We start from the raw sequence: 17,204 nt of genomic DNA on the forward strand, positions 1-17,204 counted from the left end.
ATATTTTCTCACCATTATGGATGATTTTTCTTGTTATACTTGCCTAATACCAATGACTGACAAATCTGTTGTTAAAATATTTATCACTGATTTTATAACAAGCATAGAAAACCAGTTTTCTACCACTATCAAAACCATCCACACTGATAATGGCATTGAATTTGCTATGCATAGTTTTTTCTCCCTTATTAACCATCAAACCACATGTAATGAAACCCCTCATCAAAATGACATATTGAGTGTAAACACCAACATTTGTTAAATGTCACTTGGTCCCTCTTGTTTCAAGCTAATTTGCCTACTATTTTTTAGTGCTTTGCTGCTGAACATGCTACTTTACTAATCAATTGCATGCCTACACCGTTACTTGATGATGCTACTCCATATGAAAAAGTATATGGGAAATTGTATGATATTTCTACTCTGCGTGTTTTTGGCTATTTATGCTATATTAGCACTTTGACTGCTCATAGGAAAAAAATTGATGCAAGGGTTGTTCCTGGCATTTTCTTTGGTTTCCAACAGCACACCAAAGGTTATCAGTTCCTTAACTTACAAATAAGATTGATATATCTTGCCATGTGTTGTTTCATGAAAATTACTTTCCATATACTTCTCATTCACACAATAATTTTTATTCTAACTCTCTTTCTTTGCCTATTCCTCACAATTATAGTCATAATTATGATGATATTAATATTTCTAGTAATAATTTTTTTTGCCTACTGCCACTGATACTGATGTTGCTAGTGATATTGTCACCAGTACAAATGACACCACTAGCATCCCAAACACTACTGACCCTCCCCTAACTAACGCCTCCAATGATGATGTCTCTAATATAATTGAGCATGTTGACACCTTAAGCCGTTCCACTCGGCCCAAATGTCTTCCTACATATTCCAAACTAATAACATCACTATATATCCTATTACTAATTTTCTTTCTTATGACAGGCTATCCTCTGATTTCAGGCACACGATCTTCTTCATTTCATCTACCACTAAACCTCGCACCTACAAGGAAGCATCTAAAATACCTCAGTGGACTCAAGCTATGCATGATGAACTCCACGCCTTAGCAAACAATAACTAATACTACAAGGAAGCATATACTATCTTGTTAACCTTTGCAATCTTCTAAGACAATTAATATAACAACTTGCAACTGTCCATATTTAAGTTTATCAACAAAATCTCCTCGTAAACTTGAATGCTTATTTTGTATTTCATCCTTCTTTCCTACATTATGACTTTGTCATATGCATCCCACACCGAGTTTGCTCCTTTCATTAATAGTCATGTTATTCAATTTAGCAGACTTGTAATTTGCTTTCATTGTGGTCAACTTGTTTTTTGTTTTGGTTGACTTCTTCTTAACCTTAGTTGACTTGTTACATTAACATCCCATTTAAATAGTATTAATATTATAAGGGAACTATTACATAATCAATAAAGTAGAACAGTTAACAAGTAGTAAATACAAAATTTCATTACAATCATTAATACCTAACTATAAAATCAACTTTATATACAAACTCCTAAACCAAAATTATATACAAAACAACTATTCTAAAAAGAACTAAACTTCTGCCATATCACCATCCAAAGCTTGCTTAATCGTGACATCGTCACCTTCTGCTTACACCCACCAGATGATCATAGCGAAGACCACAAAACACAAAAACATACAACAAAACACAAACAAAAAGGGTAAGCTAGTGCAAACAAAATTATCCTATAATAATGAATACATCAACACCAATCATAATTTCCAAGTCAAAATACTCACACATGCTATACATTTAATCAACGTAGACTTGACTCATCTGGATACAGTATGAATGTCGAACTATGGTAGTTTATGCACTTGTAGTGATAATACTACTGGCCCATCTCAAGTTGTCACACAAGGTTGGTCCTTTACAATTGTCTTTGGCCAAGGTAAAGCCCCTATGCTAGGATCTCCAACTACTCTCCACATGCGTCATCCCTCTTTACTTAAGAATTAATGATCATTAGAGTTTCAGAATAAACCCCAATACTTAGCTTCATACATTCATACGTATATACAATACTTGAAGCAACCATTAAGAATTTCACTCTAGAAACTCTTTCCAAACCATACTTGGAAACAAACATAACTTCATGCATAAAATCTTATAAAATTTTCATTGATATTACTATACAATCTTTACATTATCATTATATTTTCATCCACAAGAAACAAATAAAGTATAAAACATAAGAAACCAATCTGCATACAGGACACCCCAACAAAAACTAAATTTTAAGTTTTTTTAGAGATAAGCGATTATCACACCTGATAATCGATTATTCTAGAGAGAATTCATGCAAAAATGATTTTTAGACTGCAATAATCGATTATCATATGTGGTAATCGATTATTCCCGAGATCTTTGAAGAAATAATGACCTTCTCACTGGAATAATTGATTATAAAGTGAGATAATCAATTATTCTTGTTAGTTTTTGACAACAAACTAATTTTTCTGATTTTGGTGCACCTTCAACCTGTCTAGTGACAAATTTTGAGATCTTTAACACTAAAGTTGATACGAAAATATATTTATAGATGAAAATAAAGTACCACCTTGCTCATTTGGTAGAAACTAAACCAGACTAATTCAACAACTCAAAGCACTTTAAATCACTTTTACAAATTATAAACCAGAATTTTGTAAACTAAGGTTATGAAACAAGTCACAATAAACCCAATAACAGACCTCAAACCCTCATTTTCATCGCAGACCTTATATTTTAGAATTTCACTAGTAAAACTCAAAAATCATACAAAACTCATCCTATCAGAATATTTTTATATATTCTTCAACATACTACTTGTTAAGATTACTTCTATAAGAATATTTTTATTTTTCTAACATGTCAGATGATATAATTTATTCTACCTAATAGTATTTTTCTGTGTGACAACTAAAAAAAATGCAAATTATCTTTTAGCATAAATATCTTTGCCTGCAATATAAAAAACTTTTTATATGAGAAAATTATTTATTTAATTATTTGACTCAATATATTTATTAAAAAGTACAATTTAACAAAATTTATTAAATCTTATCGTCTTGAAATAGTAAAAAATACATTTACTGTATAAAATATTAACGTATTAACAATAATTATGATAAATGTCATTAGTTTCAACGAAATTGTAAATGAACAATAATAAATACCTTTTGAATAATTTTTGTTGTTTTCTTTTTATTAATATATTTTATAAATTTATAATCTTTATTTATTTTTTTAAAATATAAATTAGGTACTAATATTTATTTTGAGTATATATGAATTATTCTTTATCGCATTTGAGTGGATCTTATTATAGGTGACAGAATATGAGTAAATTGAGGAACTTATTGCGTATTTCTTGAAAAATGGAATATAGGGGCAAAAGACTCACTAGTAAAAAATTGCTTTTTAACTCGGTTTATAGGCTTCGGTTTAGATGAAACCGAAGTCTATCAAAACGTGGTGAGAACTTTGTAGTTTAAACGAAATTATACGTTTCGGTTCAAGAGAAACTAAAGCATATAAGGCATATTACCTCGGTCAATACAAGAAACGCATTTGTTTATTACTAGTGGATAATTACAGACGACAAAGTGTCCTTCGGTAATTTGCGATATGCCGTAATTTATCGACAGATATGAACCTTCGGTATTGTGACCGATGACTTAACCTAAATTTTGGGTATTCTCGCTCATTTGCAATTTCAGCAGTTCCCTTTCCCCAAATTTCTCTCTTCTCTTCCCCCGAAATTGAAATCTAAGGGCATGTGAGGGTACCCCCAAATTTATCCTCCTTCGTTTGGTTACCTCCCAAATTTATCTTCCTTCGTTTGGTTTCCTTTTGTTTGCGCATCATCGGTCCCTTCCATCTTCTGTTGGCATAGCGGTGTTGTGAAGAGCGCGAGCATTTTCGGTGGTTGAGCGGGTTCGTGCAATCGTGGAGGGTGCCTCCCTTTTAAGTTCATAATCATTCGCAGAGGGAAACACCTTCGATGGCGACGGCGGCGGAGCCAAAAGCGAAGACCTACTGGTGCCACGAATGCGATATGAGTGTGTCCCTCACGCTCCTTCCCTCGCCTCTCCATTGTCCCCACTGCCATACCTCCTTCCTCGAACTGATGGACTCTCCCTTCTCCCAAAACGAAGCCGAATCACCCCTCTTTGACGTTTTCCAGGACGCGCTCTTACTCCTCTCCTCCAAGCCCCTCTCCGCCAAACCCCGCCCTCTCCCCTCTGTCAACGTCACACCCTCACTCCTTTCCGCGCTCGACCCCAACGGCGTCGTTTTCTCCGCTATGTGCAAAGACCAAATTTTCCTCGACGCTGAGGCCAAACAGTTGCCCTGCAAACACCTCTTCCTGCCGATTGCATCACGTCGTGGCTCAACCTCCACGTGTCGTGCCCGTTGTGCAGGCTACCATCTCTACAAATAAACTCTTTTTCATCTTTCCGCATTTTTACTTTGCTTTCTCTCTCACTACCAAAAAATTGACCCAATTCCACAAAGGGATAAGCTTGGTTCTAGAGTGATATAAATTGCTCCGAATTGGGTTTTCTCTAAGAAAAAAAAAGATGATATTGATGGGTGTGTTCCCTTTTGAGCAAAGTTAGTGAGTTGTAGAGGCGGTGGCAGGGAATCGAAGCATGAGCGCAGAGGAAGATGACTTAGAGGGGAAAAGATTGAAACTTTGCAAAGATAAGGTGTTCAATTGTGGTGTGAAGAATTTCCAGCGCGATCTGGTGGCTGGGGCGTTGATGGGCGGTGTGGGAGTCGCAGATTTAAGGCTTAGGCTTCAATTTCTTCTGTGGCCCTCAATTTCTCTCTCAAGGTTAGGCTTCCTCTTCATTTCCATTTTCTAACTGTTTTCTTTTTGTTTTTCCTCTCTCGTTATGCATAAGAAAGAATCAGATTCCTCCATTAGTTGCGTCCGCTAGTTACTTATTTGTGTCACCTATGTTTGAGGGTTGAATTGATAACGTTAAGTCTGGAGGAATTGCTAGTAGCTATATTTTTAGTTTATCCTGTGCTATTATGATGTGTTTGCTTTTGTGTCAATTTGTCCCTGTGAGCATTTGCAATTAAATACCACTTGAGATTCTGAAAACCACCAAATTAGTCTCAGAATTACTAGAACCCATCAATTTTTAACTACAAAAATATTATTTTTATTGGTGAACTGACAAAAGATTGGCTCAAGGGTTAAAATAACATTTTATTGTTTCCGAGATTAGATTGATTGATTCTTGTAAATTCATGAAATAATTTCGTGTATTAATCAAAGAAAAATTACAGTTTGGGGTAAACAACTTAATGAATAATGAAGTCTTATGTAAAATATGATAAAATGAATTGAGGTATTTGATCATGTTTGGGGACATTGAATATGATCATGTTTGGATAATTTTTTCCAAAAGTATTGATAGGGAAAAATTAAGAATGAAAGAACATTATTATACGATAAAATGTATTTACGTATTAGTTAAAATAACCTTTTAGAGAAAGTTAAAATCATTTACCTTCTTCTTACTGTTGATTTTAGATTATGGGATAAACTTATTTCACTTTTGCTTATTTTCATAAACTCTCTCAAAACTTTAAAAAAATCTTGGATTAAATGGAAGCTTAAATAAGCTCAAAATAAGTATAACATCTTTAACCATTTTCTGTTTGCTGCAGGATAGTTAGTAAGTACTAATAATGCCTTATGTGATAATTAAATGGATCTGATCTCTTTGTCACTCTGTTTTATTGATCATATATCTTCTATTGAAAGGGACTAAATTATTGGTTATAAACTAATGGTGCCGTTGTTATGGTATATGATTGCAGGTATACAGTGTATTAAAATAATGTTGAAGTGGTATTAAAATATTGTGTAAAATTTAGCTTTCTTTGTGTGTTATGTATGAATTGATCAAGTGGATGAATCCTTCCCCCTGAACATGTTTTCTGTTTTCGCCTCAGTAGATGATATTTTTGCTGCCAATATTGCTGATAGGGAAGGGGAAATATTTCACCCAGCACCTTTTGATTTTTAAGCTTATTGAGATGCTCTATGTAACAATATTTTTTGTTATTGTGACTGACATTAAGTTAACTATATTAAGTTAACTAATAAATTGCATTTAATTTTATTTAACAATTGTAATTAAATTTTGTTGCAGGTCGTGGCTGTGGCAGGGGTGGATATCGTGGAAGGGGTTGTGGCTTTAGATCAAATAGACCAATCCAAGCAGCTGAGGGCATTAGGGCATTTTCTTCTTACATTTTTATGTAGATGTTTAGTTTTGAGATTGCTGCCACATAAGGCACCCTTTGTTTTAGACCTTAGTCAGTTGTACTTCTATTTTTGGCCCTGAATCTCATTCTTTAATTTTTATTTTATAAAGAAGTGTTTAAATTCATGCATTTTCCTTCTCTGATATATTTTTTCTTGTCTTTTAAAAAATATAATGTTCCAACGGTGTGTGTTTTGATTTACCTGGACGATTTTCTTAGTTTGCCTTTGTCCTTTGGTCGTTACCGAAGGCTTTTTCCCTTCGGTAATTACCGAAGGGCGGAAGCCCTCGGTAAATGTTAGCGACAAGGGATTTACCGATGGCTCTTTGGTCGTCGATAAGCCATCTGTAATTACCTTTTACCGACGGTTTTGGGCTGTTTCCGAGGACTCCTGGCCTTCGGTGATGCCCTTCTTTTTTGTAGTGGGTTGATACTACAACTGATGCCTAAAAGCACACCTGTCCACCTGACAGAGCTGAAATTTGAAGTTTACGTAGAGCCTATGGCTTTGGTTCATTTAGAACCGGTGCAAAACAGTGTTTATACCTCGGTTGGTACTACAACCGATGCCTAAAAGCCCACCTATCCACCTAACAGGTCTGAAATTTGAAGTCTGCGTAGAGCCTATGGCTTCGGTTCATTCAGAACCGGTGCGAAACTATGTTTATGCCTCAGTTTAGGCGGGAACCGAGCCGTATAACCATTTCATATTTTTTTATATTCTTTTCTGAGGACTATACGCCTCAGTGGAGAGTAGAACCGAGGCATATATGTGTGTATTACTTCGGCTGAGCGTAGAACCGAGGTAGTATTGCTTACCTCTTAACCCCGCTGCGTCAAAAAAACTTAACCTATAGTGTTTCATTTCAATCTTCCTCGAGAAACAACTGTTCTTCCTCTCTCGCGCAAAAGACTTTTTCACCATTGTTCTCGCTCTCGCTCCCTCGCTTCTAGTTTAGTGGGTGCCTTCATTGCTCGCGCTTTGTCCGCCATTGTCGTTCTTCCATTGCTCGCGTTTAGTTGGTGCCTCCCTCGCATCGGTGCCGCCATTCTCGCACTTGGTGGGAAGCCTCGGCCTCCATTTCGTCACTGCACCAGCCCATGTTGTCCGCTGCACCGCCCTTGGTGAACCGCCCCGTGGTTGCACCGCCCTTGCTACTCCGCCTCCGCTGCACGGTGCCCCGCTGCTCCGCCCCCTTCCTCCATGGCGTTCATTTTTGTCGTGTCGTCTTCTTCTTCCTGGTAAGTTTTTTAATTATAATTTGTGCTATATAATTTGTATTAATTGGTTTATATAATATTTAGGTTTGTATAATTTTGAATTAGGTTTATATAATTTTGAATTGTTAGGATTGAATTGGATGATGATGAAACTTGATATATAATTTTGAATTAGAGTATAGAAATTAAGGAATATAATTTTGAATTGTTTGGATTAAATTGGTTGATTTGGTAATGAAATAAATTTGAAGGTTAGAAATCATGAAACTAACTAATGTGTTGTTTGTTTTTGTCTAGATATTATATTGTTGTGCTGAGGTTTTATACACGGACATTCTCGATAGTTGATCGGCTTTCACGCTCCCAGGTTCTTATTCTTAAAATTTTCCTTTTAATATGAACTTGTTTGCTTCAATATATTGTTTGTTTGAATATATTGCATGTTGTATATGTAAGTATTTGTTTGCTTGAATATATATTATTGTTGTGAATTAGCCTTAGTTTCTCGTTTGAGATTCAATACAAAAATGATTTACTATCTCGAGATTTTTTTGAACAAATATACTTTTTACAAATGAAAAGAGAGGAGATGGTAATAATAATTTACAAGTATTGAATTTTGAATTGTCCGGTTGGACAGTTTAAGAAGAGTAATAACTTTTTTTATCAAATTACTTATATCATATTATTTCTTCATTTTAGGTATATCTTTGATGTCAGTAACAAGAAGGGGTTCAATGATGTATATGAGTTCATTGACCCCAATATGACTCATGAAAGAAATAAATTTGATGATATCCAAACATACATCACCACTTGCTTTGATACGGGGAAGGAGATATATTTTCTCCCTTATATACTTGGGTAAGTGAAGTTTGTTAACTTTAAAGTTTCATTTATTAATTTTGGTATATGACAATTAAGTTATTACCAATTTCAGGCGTCATCGGCAGCTATTTGTGATCTCCATACTGGAGAACACTGTTGTCTGGTTTTGTTCATTGCACAAGTCTCCTCCCAGCCCTCTTAGACATGTAGTAGATTGGTAAGAACCTCAATGTTTAAACTTTCTTTGTTATATAAATGTATGCTAAAACATTTTTTTAATACTTCTCTTGCAACATATATGATGTTATCTGAGAGATCTACTGCTACAACTAAAAAGCTTGCATGGGTTTCCCTTAAGGTTTGGTATTTTAGTCCATACTTTGTTACATTTTGTACCATTCCAATGATGTTACTTAAGATTTTCTAATTATGATGATATATTGTAGTGTAATAGACAAACATGGTGATATGAATGTGGTTACTACGTCATGTTTTGGATGATGACCACTATTTGTGCACATTACACCAGTGGATTGCAAACGGTAATATTTAGGTTTGAATTTTATTTTCTCTATAGTTTAGATTTCATATACACTAATTGAAATCATTGCTTTTTATGCAGAGATTCAATATGGCTGCTCCAATTCTAGAGAAGTCACTTAAACTCGTGAGAAAAACACTGACTAAATATATAATTCACTTATATAATAGTATGTAGTAGATATTAGGATATATTAAGTTCTAAGTTTATGCTTCTAAGTTGTTTTATGCTTTTGTACATTATTATTAGTTTAATTTTGTAAATTGGATTGATTTATGCTTCAAAGTTGATTTATGATTACATTCGATTGATTTATGCTTTAAGAAGTTGATTTATAATTACATTGAATGTATTTATATTTTAATATAATTTTTATTCAAAACATATGCTTCTAGATTGTTCTAGACTGTTTTGGCTGTAAAATTATATGCAGGTCTGTTTCTGTAGTTGGGACTGTTGCAGAAACAGACCTGTTCTTAAAAACAAAGCAGTGGAATATGCCTCAGTTGTGACCATAAGCGAGGCAGAAAAGCCACTTATGGCATCGGTTCAGGCCCCAACCAAGGCATAATGGTTTGCGAAAGAAGAAAAAAAAGTAAAAGAAGACCCTATTACCTCGGTTCAGGTTCGAACCGAAGCAGTAGAGTTAGACATACTGTCTTGGTTCAAAGGGAATCAAGGCATAAAGTCCTGCGAAAAAAGAATTAAAAAAAGCCTATTGCTTCTGTTAACTTTGAACCGAGGCAAAATCCTTCACTTTTATGTCTCGGTTCCAAACCGAGACAAAACTGGATATGTCTCGGTTCGGAAACCGCTGCCTATGAAAAAAAAAAAATCGTTGTCGTTTTCCCTAAAATTATTAGAAAGTTTGAATCTTTACAATAACGTAACGAATATGAACGAAAGTGCCTATTTTCTAAAATTACCAATGTATTTCAGGACCTTTAAACATTACGATCTTTAGAATAAAAATGTTATAAAATTTATAATATAATATTAAATAATATCAATAAAATAAAGAGTAATAATAATAATATAGTACCTTATCATAAATAATAAATAATAATGTTTGCGAGTGGCTGAAAATGGTCAAATGGTATGCATAAACACCTCCAACCTACTATACTATCATATAATTCTAGAATGGGAAAAAGACACACACAATGAGTTAAATAATTTATTTTTTATTAAAAGTTTAATTTTAAAATGAATTAATATCGAATTTGACCATTGACGTGCCACTACAACCACTCATTATTTTTTTCTTCATCACTGTGTGTTAGATCTGAAGAATTATTTATTTATGTCATCTGGTAGTTATTATCATTAATTTATGAGAAAAAAAATTATATTTATATTAACTTGTTTTTTAAATGTTTAAAATAAAGAAAATTAAAACAAATTATGCTATAAAAACCATTGAATGAAGGATCTCTCACACACAGACACACAGAACCTTAAAAAATGGAAGAAACAATAGTAATGTTTCCAGCAGCAGGCATAGGGCACATCGTAGGCATGGTTGAACTTGCCAAGCTCATCCAACCGCCCCGTTTCTCCATCACCGTCCTCCTCACCACCGGCTTCTACGACCACCCCTCCATCGACGACTACATCCGCCGAATCTCCGCTCTCCACTCCTCCATCTCCTTCCTCCGCCTCCCTCCCACCACCCCCGCCACCTTTACAACCGCTGTTAGCTTCGGCGCCAAAGGCTTCAGCTTCCTCAAAAGAAACGCCCCCCACGTAGCCACCACCCTCACTCATATCTCCAAAACCGCCATCGTTAAAGCCTTTGTAATCGACCTCTTCTGCGCCTCCACCATGGAATCAGCCTCTTCAATGGGAATCCCAGTGTACTTCTTCTTCACTTCCGGCGCCGCCATTCTCGCTCTATATTCCTACTTTCCGAAACTCCACCAAGAGTGCAGCGTGTCGTTTAAGGATATGGTCGGGGTCGAACTGCGAGTGCCGGGAAACGCGCCGTTGAAGGCGGTGGAACTGCCGCAACCCATCTTGGACAGGGACGACCTTGCGTACTGGGACATGCTGGACTTTTGCACGCTCCTACCGAAGGCGCGTGGGATTATAGTTAACTCGTTTGAAGAGCTTGAGCCTGCGGCAGTTAACGCCGTCGCGCAGGGCTCGTGTTTCCCAGACGCAACCCATGCGCCTCGTCTTTACTACATCGGACCACTCATCGCGGAGCCCCAACAATCAGGTTGGCTTTCTTGCGGTAGTTTACCTTAGTTTTAGTTGACTTTAAGTTGTCATAATTTCATTCGATTTATGCTTAAGCGGTAAATTTGAAGTTAATTATTCTATTTTTTTAACTTACGGGATAAATTATATTTTATTTTTACAAATTTTTGAATAATTACATTTATATATTTAAAAATCATATTTTACTAATAAAATAATATATTTTAAAGAATAATTGAATAATTTATATTTATATATTTAAAAATTATATTTTATTAATCTTGATAAAATATTAAATGAATATCAAATAATTTTGTAAAATTTTTTAAAAAATATAATTTTTCTTTCAATACTAACTTTGGTAATAAAATTATTGAACTAAAAGTTATTGAAAATGGTTGAAAATAGTAGTGAGTTATAAAACTTAACTTTGTCTATATAAAATCAGTAAACATCAACACATATTCAATATACTAGAAAAGTGTAATAATAAACATGTGAGTATATAAATAATAAAACTTATTAAATAATGATATTACTAAGTAATAAAATATGCTGTCATTATATATATATATATATATATATATATATATTATATATATATATATATATAAATTGGTATTAGGTATTTGGTTGACAATGTTTTATTAGGATTCGGTCAACGTGGTTTTAACCTTAACTGCTTTGCATATAATTTTATGATAGTTTAATGTCTATTATAATGATTTTCCCTATTTTATGATATTAATCACTAAAATCATGGATGATATTCTTTGGCATTTCAAAGTGTAACATTTACACATTAATTCTTAAAACTAACAAAATTGAAGATGAGATGCTAAATATGTTGTCAAACATAAATAATTAACACATTATTTCTTAAACAAATATTAAAGATCTAATTATTAAGATGCATTTTGTTGACCAAATCTCAAATAAGATATTTTAATCATTCCAAAATATAGGAAACATATTTGTTTGTCGTTTAGTTTACTTTTCAAAGAGTGTGGGCAATTTTCACGATTAAAAGATATTTTCATATCTTTCATTATCTAGTGAGATGTGACAAATTTGGAATTAAATATATTCTTAGTTTTTAAATTTGGAAAGTAAAAATGAAATTTTTTATTTTAAATTTTGATATATTTTACTATTTAAATTTTAAAAATATAAATAAACATAATCCTTTTAATATAAAAATATCAATTTTTTTGTGTTAAACTTTATATTTTAGTTTAACTAACATTTAAAGTTTAAGAGGATAAATAGTTTAAATTTATTCTATAACATTGTGTGACAAAAAAACATAACACAGTTAATTAGAAAAATCATATTTATTTATTTATTTAGAAACTATAAGCTTTACTTCTATTAGTTAAATAACTTAATTAATATTTTACTCAAATGCTTTAATATGAAACAAATTCTTAAATAGATTTCATTACTTATTTCACATATTTAAGGGTGTGTTTAGTTCGTTAAAACATAAATGACTACACAACATAAAATTATTTATTATTCCTTTCATTTTTCAAATTGGCCAAAAAATAACATAAGACAAGTAAACGTAAACTACTTTATTTCATTAAGTTAGATGAAAACTTTTTATCTTATTTATAATAAAATGAAAAATCAAAATTTAAGTGTAGTATAAAAGTAAATTGAAAGTTGAGGTTGAAATAAGAACGACAATGTCTTGTTTGGGAGGCAGAATCTAATGTGTTGTCAAGAGCTCTTAGTATGTTTTGGTACAGCATGAATTTCTGTGTGATACAGTGAGTGTGAACTTTTATTGTTTTGGTTTGTACGAAATCAGATGCAGAAGGAAGTGATAGCAAGGAATGTCTGCGATGGCTGGAGGAACAACCGAGCAGAAGCGTGGTGTTTCTGTGTTTTGGAAGCAGGGGATCGTTCTCGGTGTCACAGTTGAAAGAGATAGCGAAAGGGTTAGAGAAGAGTGGGAAGAGATTCTTATGGGTAGTGAAAAGGCCATTAGAAGAGGAGGGAGCAAAGCAGAATAAGGAAGCAGCAAAGCCAGGGGATGCATTCGACTTGGCTTCCGTGTTGCCAGATGGGTTTCTGGAGAGGACCAAGGATCGAGGAATGGTGGTGGAGGCCTGGGCACCACAAGTGGAGGTACTGAGTCACGAGTCGGTGGGGGGGTTTGTGAGTCACTGCGGGTGGAACTCGGTGTTGGAAGGGGTGGTGGCGGGGGTGCCGATGGTTGCATGGCCACTGTACGCAGAGCAGCACGTGAACAGGGAGGTGATGGTGGGAGAGATGAAGGTGGCTGTTGGCGTGAATCAGAGGGTAGAAGATGGGTTTGTGAGTGCAGAGGAAGTAGAGAAGAGAGTGAGGGAAGTGATGGAGACGAAAGAGATCAGAGAGAGAAGCTTCAAGCTCAAACAAATGGCTATGGCTGCTGTTGCACAATTTGGATCTTCCACAACGGCACTTGCAAACTTACTTCATTCGTGGACTTCATTCACTTCATAGTAGTGTTGTAGACTTGGATCGATTTGTGTTGTATTCACCATCTAGAAATTAGGTTTCACACAGCCACTTCAATCAACCAAAATAAAATAAGAAACATTAGTGTTGTATCCAGCCCTATTAAGAGGTAACATTGTTTCCATGGTGATTCTCCAAACACCAGTACTCCATCATTATCTCCAATTGCTTCCTTGATCACACCACCATGAATGCTTCCATCCACCATATCTCCACCTCTCATCTTTCCATCTCTTTCCTCAACCTCCTTCACACCCCACCATCCACCGTCTCCGCCATCGTCAGCTTCGTCACCAAAGTCATGAACTTTATGAATTGCAGCACCCATCATGTAGCCACCACCTTCTCTCAAATCTACAAAACCATCCCTGTAAAAACCTTTATAATCGACTTCTTAATGAAAGTATCTTCTTCAATAGGAATATCAGTCTATTACTTTTTCACTTCCGACATCGCCATTCTCGAGCTATTCTCATACTTTCCACAATTCCACAAAGAAAGAGTGTGTTATTTATATGGACAAACAAGTCTTTCTGGATAACCACTTTCTCTGTTATGACTTGTTTTATTTTGTATTGAGTAGTACATGAACTATCTTTATAAGCTCTTTGACATGGTCCTTCAACTACATATATACATTAATTATAACTACTACAATTAATGAACTCGATTCCAAGGTTTAGTCATCACAAGAAGCACTCTTAACCTTTGCAATCTTCTAAAACAATTAATATAATAACTTGAAACTATAATGAGTTAAGTTTATCCAACAAAATCTTCCAATAAACTTAAATGTTTATTTTGTCTTTCATCATTTTTTTCTACATCTCAATTTTGTCATGTGCATCCCACACCGAGCTTGCTTCTTTTATTAATATTTAGGTTATTCACTTTAATCGACTTGTACTTTGCTTTCATTGTGGTCGACTTATTTTTTACTTTGGTTGACTTCTTCTTAACCTTGGTCGACTTGTTTCTAACCGAGTTCTTTAATGTCTTTGTGATCAAATTGTCATTTATTGATTTTTCTCAATAGGTCGAGCTCTTTTTAAGAGATTTGACAATTCCCACATTTTCTTCACACCAAAGTCATTATCATTTTAAGTTGTCACTTCTCAATTTACACCACCTCCAATGCAACTCTAAGACACTTCTCGACATGCAACTGCTCTTGCAAACTTAACACTTCTTGTTCAAATTCTAGGCACTATTTTTGCAAAGCCTGCTTTCTTCTCTCTGAGCTTGCCCGGAACTCTATATTGTCTCTAACTTTATTGTTAATTTTTTGTTGCAAAATTCCTCTTGCAAGCTCTAACCTTTGGATAACGAGCTCATCTTCGTACATGTTCAAGCTATCTGAGTTGTACAAATGCACCATTAAGCTATCTAAGCTTCACTTTGTCCACTAATTTATTTGAGCTATCTACATGCTCTATTGAGCTATCTAGGCTCCCCCTCACTTTCTCCACAAACAACCTGGGCACTCCACACTAGTAAAAAAGGAGGCTTTTAACGCGCTATATACGCTTCGGTTATTACAAAACCGAAGCGTATAAAAACGCGGTGGCATTTCTGTAAATATTGAAACATTATATGCCTCGGTTATCCATAACCTGATGCCTATTCCCTCTACTGCCTTGGTACTACGAGAACCGAATCATAAAACTACGTGCCACCTCACCAACCCCGTCTGTCCCATCTGCAAGAGCAGACTTTTTCAAGCATTTTGCCTCGGTTTTATTCAAACCCGAGGTAGTAGGGACTTTCTTCCTCGTTTAAGTTGTAGCCCGAGACATATAAGTTTAATTTAAAAATTTTTAAGCGTTTAGGCATCGTTTAAGACCCGAGGCAGTAGCCCTTTTTAGGTTAAAATTTCCTTCTTCCTTTCTCTCTCACGCTTTCTGCTTCAACGTTGGTGCCTTCCTACTGTCGTTGTTGTTGGTGCTTCGTCCAAGGAGTCCACGGTGTCGCCTCCCCCGTCGCTTCTCGTCGCTCCTCCGTTGCGTGCTCGCCCCTCCTTCTGTCGTGTTTCTCTCGCTACGTCAAAGGCCGCGCTGCCACAGTTCGTCCACCACCGGCGCCTCCATTGTCTCCGGCGAAGTCCTTCCTTGCTACGACAATTGGAGTTTTCTGTGTAGGTGCAAATTCGCGATTAGGGTTTCCATGGTCTAATTTGGGGATTTTTCTGCAGGTTTCATGGACGAAGTATGAAAAGGTTGTTGGAGATGAAGGAACTCACGATTTGGCTCACGATGGTGATGGTGGGTTTTGGTGGTTCATGGTGGTTTCTAGGATGAGATTGCTGGTGTGAGTGCGTTTTGGCTTTTATTGTAGGTGGTTGGATGATTGATGGAGGCATTGCGTGAGGAGGATGATGAATTGGGTTCTTGGCTAGGTGTTTTTGCAAGTCTGGAAATTTCTGATGATGAACGAAGAAGATGGTGGTTCGCAAATTGGGTGGCAGGGCGATTCTCGCGAAGGATGAAGGTGGTCTACGGTGGTGTTTTGGGTGGTCCGATGTGAGAAAGACGGTGGTGTTTGGCAGCGTGTGGTGTTTGACAGCGTGAGAAAGACGGAAGATAATTCAAACTGAATGGTTCAAAATATGACGATCTCGTGGTGGTCGGCGACGTCCTGATAGGGAAACCAGGAAGACCATACTGCCTCGGTTCCCTTTGAACCAAGTTCTAATCCTATATCGTTTTGCCTCGGTTCACAGCCGAGGCATAAAAATGCCGACTTTTTACCTCGTCTATATATGCTTCGGGTCAAGAACCGATGCCTATAGGCTAAAATAACCAGTGCCATTGCCTCTAGCTGCACTAGTGCCACTTGCTCCGCTAACTTAATCAAGCTATGTAGACGCCTCACTAAGTTAACCAAGATGACCTCATGCTTCACCGAGCTCTCCATGTCTTTTTTCGGACTATTCGAGATTTCTACACTCTTTGCCAAACTTTCTAAGCTATCTAGCCATCCCATTAAGTTGACCAGGCTATTTGCATGTCTTATCAACCTATCCATGCTACTTGACTGAGTTATGATACTCACGAATTCTTCACTTTCTTGTTCTCGGCTCTCGAGCTACATCATATCATCAACAACATCGCTTCTTCTTTAACTTCTTTGATGACATTAATTGTCCCTTCTTTTTCAATTTTAGATCAACAATCATTTGCAAAATACTTGACCTTAACACAACTAAAGCACTAATGGTCATACTTGCCATTTGCATAATGGTCATACTTGCCACACTTGAAGCGCACTCAACACCTGAGTTGTTGTACCGACCTCTTCTCCATTAACCTTGACCTCAACCACACCAATATCAAGTAAACGAAAACATCTTTTTCCTTCTTCGATGCTTATTCGCCTTAAGCAAGTCGACAAGCTTTTTAATCAAAGTGTTGACAAGTCCTTGGACTTCTTACTAGCACATACAATATTCTTATTAAAGTCATTGGTTAACGACTTTAATATTTTCTCAAAGTCGTTGGATGAAGAAGATGATGGGTGTGGAAAGAATGTGCCTAAGAAAGATGCTAGATTATGTGTTTTTAACTCTTTGAATAACTA

General features: G+C 35.6%; 1 protein-coding gene and 1 long non-coding RNA gene across 2 annotated transcripts; both read left to right on the top strand.

The window, feature by feature from the left end:
* Positions 1–3,602: 3,602 nt before the first annotated feature.
* On the top strand, positions 3,603–6,454 carry LOC148201530 (uncharacterized). The gene is made up of 2 exons (XR_015784775.1): positions 3,603–4,874; positions 6,211–6,454. It is a non-coding gene; the product is annotated as an uncharacterized LOC148201530 (long non-coding RNA).
* Positions 6,455–10,339: 3,885 nt separating this feature from the next.
* Positions 10,340–14,240, top strand: LOC124825998 (UDP-glycosyltransferase 88F5-like). The gene is made up of 2 exons (XM_088109355.1): positions 10,340–11,136; positions 12,934–14,240. Exons 1-2 carry the CDS (start codon positions 10,380–10,382, stop codon positions 13,611–13,613), a joined length of 1,437 nt encoding a protein of 478 aa, XP_087965481.1. The 5' UTR covers positions 10,340–10,379; the 3' UTR covers positions 13,614–14,240.
* The last annotated feature ends 2,964 nt before the right edge of the window (positions 14,241–17,204 follow it).

The sequence above is a fragment of the Vigna umbellata genome, chromosome 3 (assembly GCF_029865625.1).
Source record: "Vigna umbellata cultivar VRB3 chromosome 3, Vumbellata_1.0, whole genome shotgun sequence".
Classification (NCBI taxonomy): Eukaryota; Viridiplantae; Streptophyta; class Magnoliopsida; order Fabales; family Fabaceae; genus Vigna; species Vigna umbellata.

Coding starts and splice junctions, on each gene's coding strand:
- LOC124825998 (XM_088109355.1), top strand. CDS start 10,380: ATGGAAGAAACAATAGTAATGTTTCCAGCAGCAGGCATAGGGCACATC. Junction 11,137..12,933: donor CGCGGAGCCCCAACAATCAG/GTTGGCTTTCTT, acceptor GTACGAAATCAG/ATGCAGAAGGAAGTGATAGC.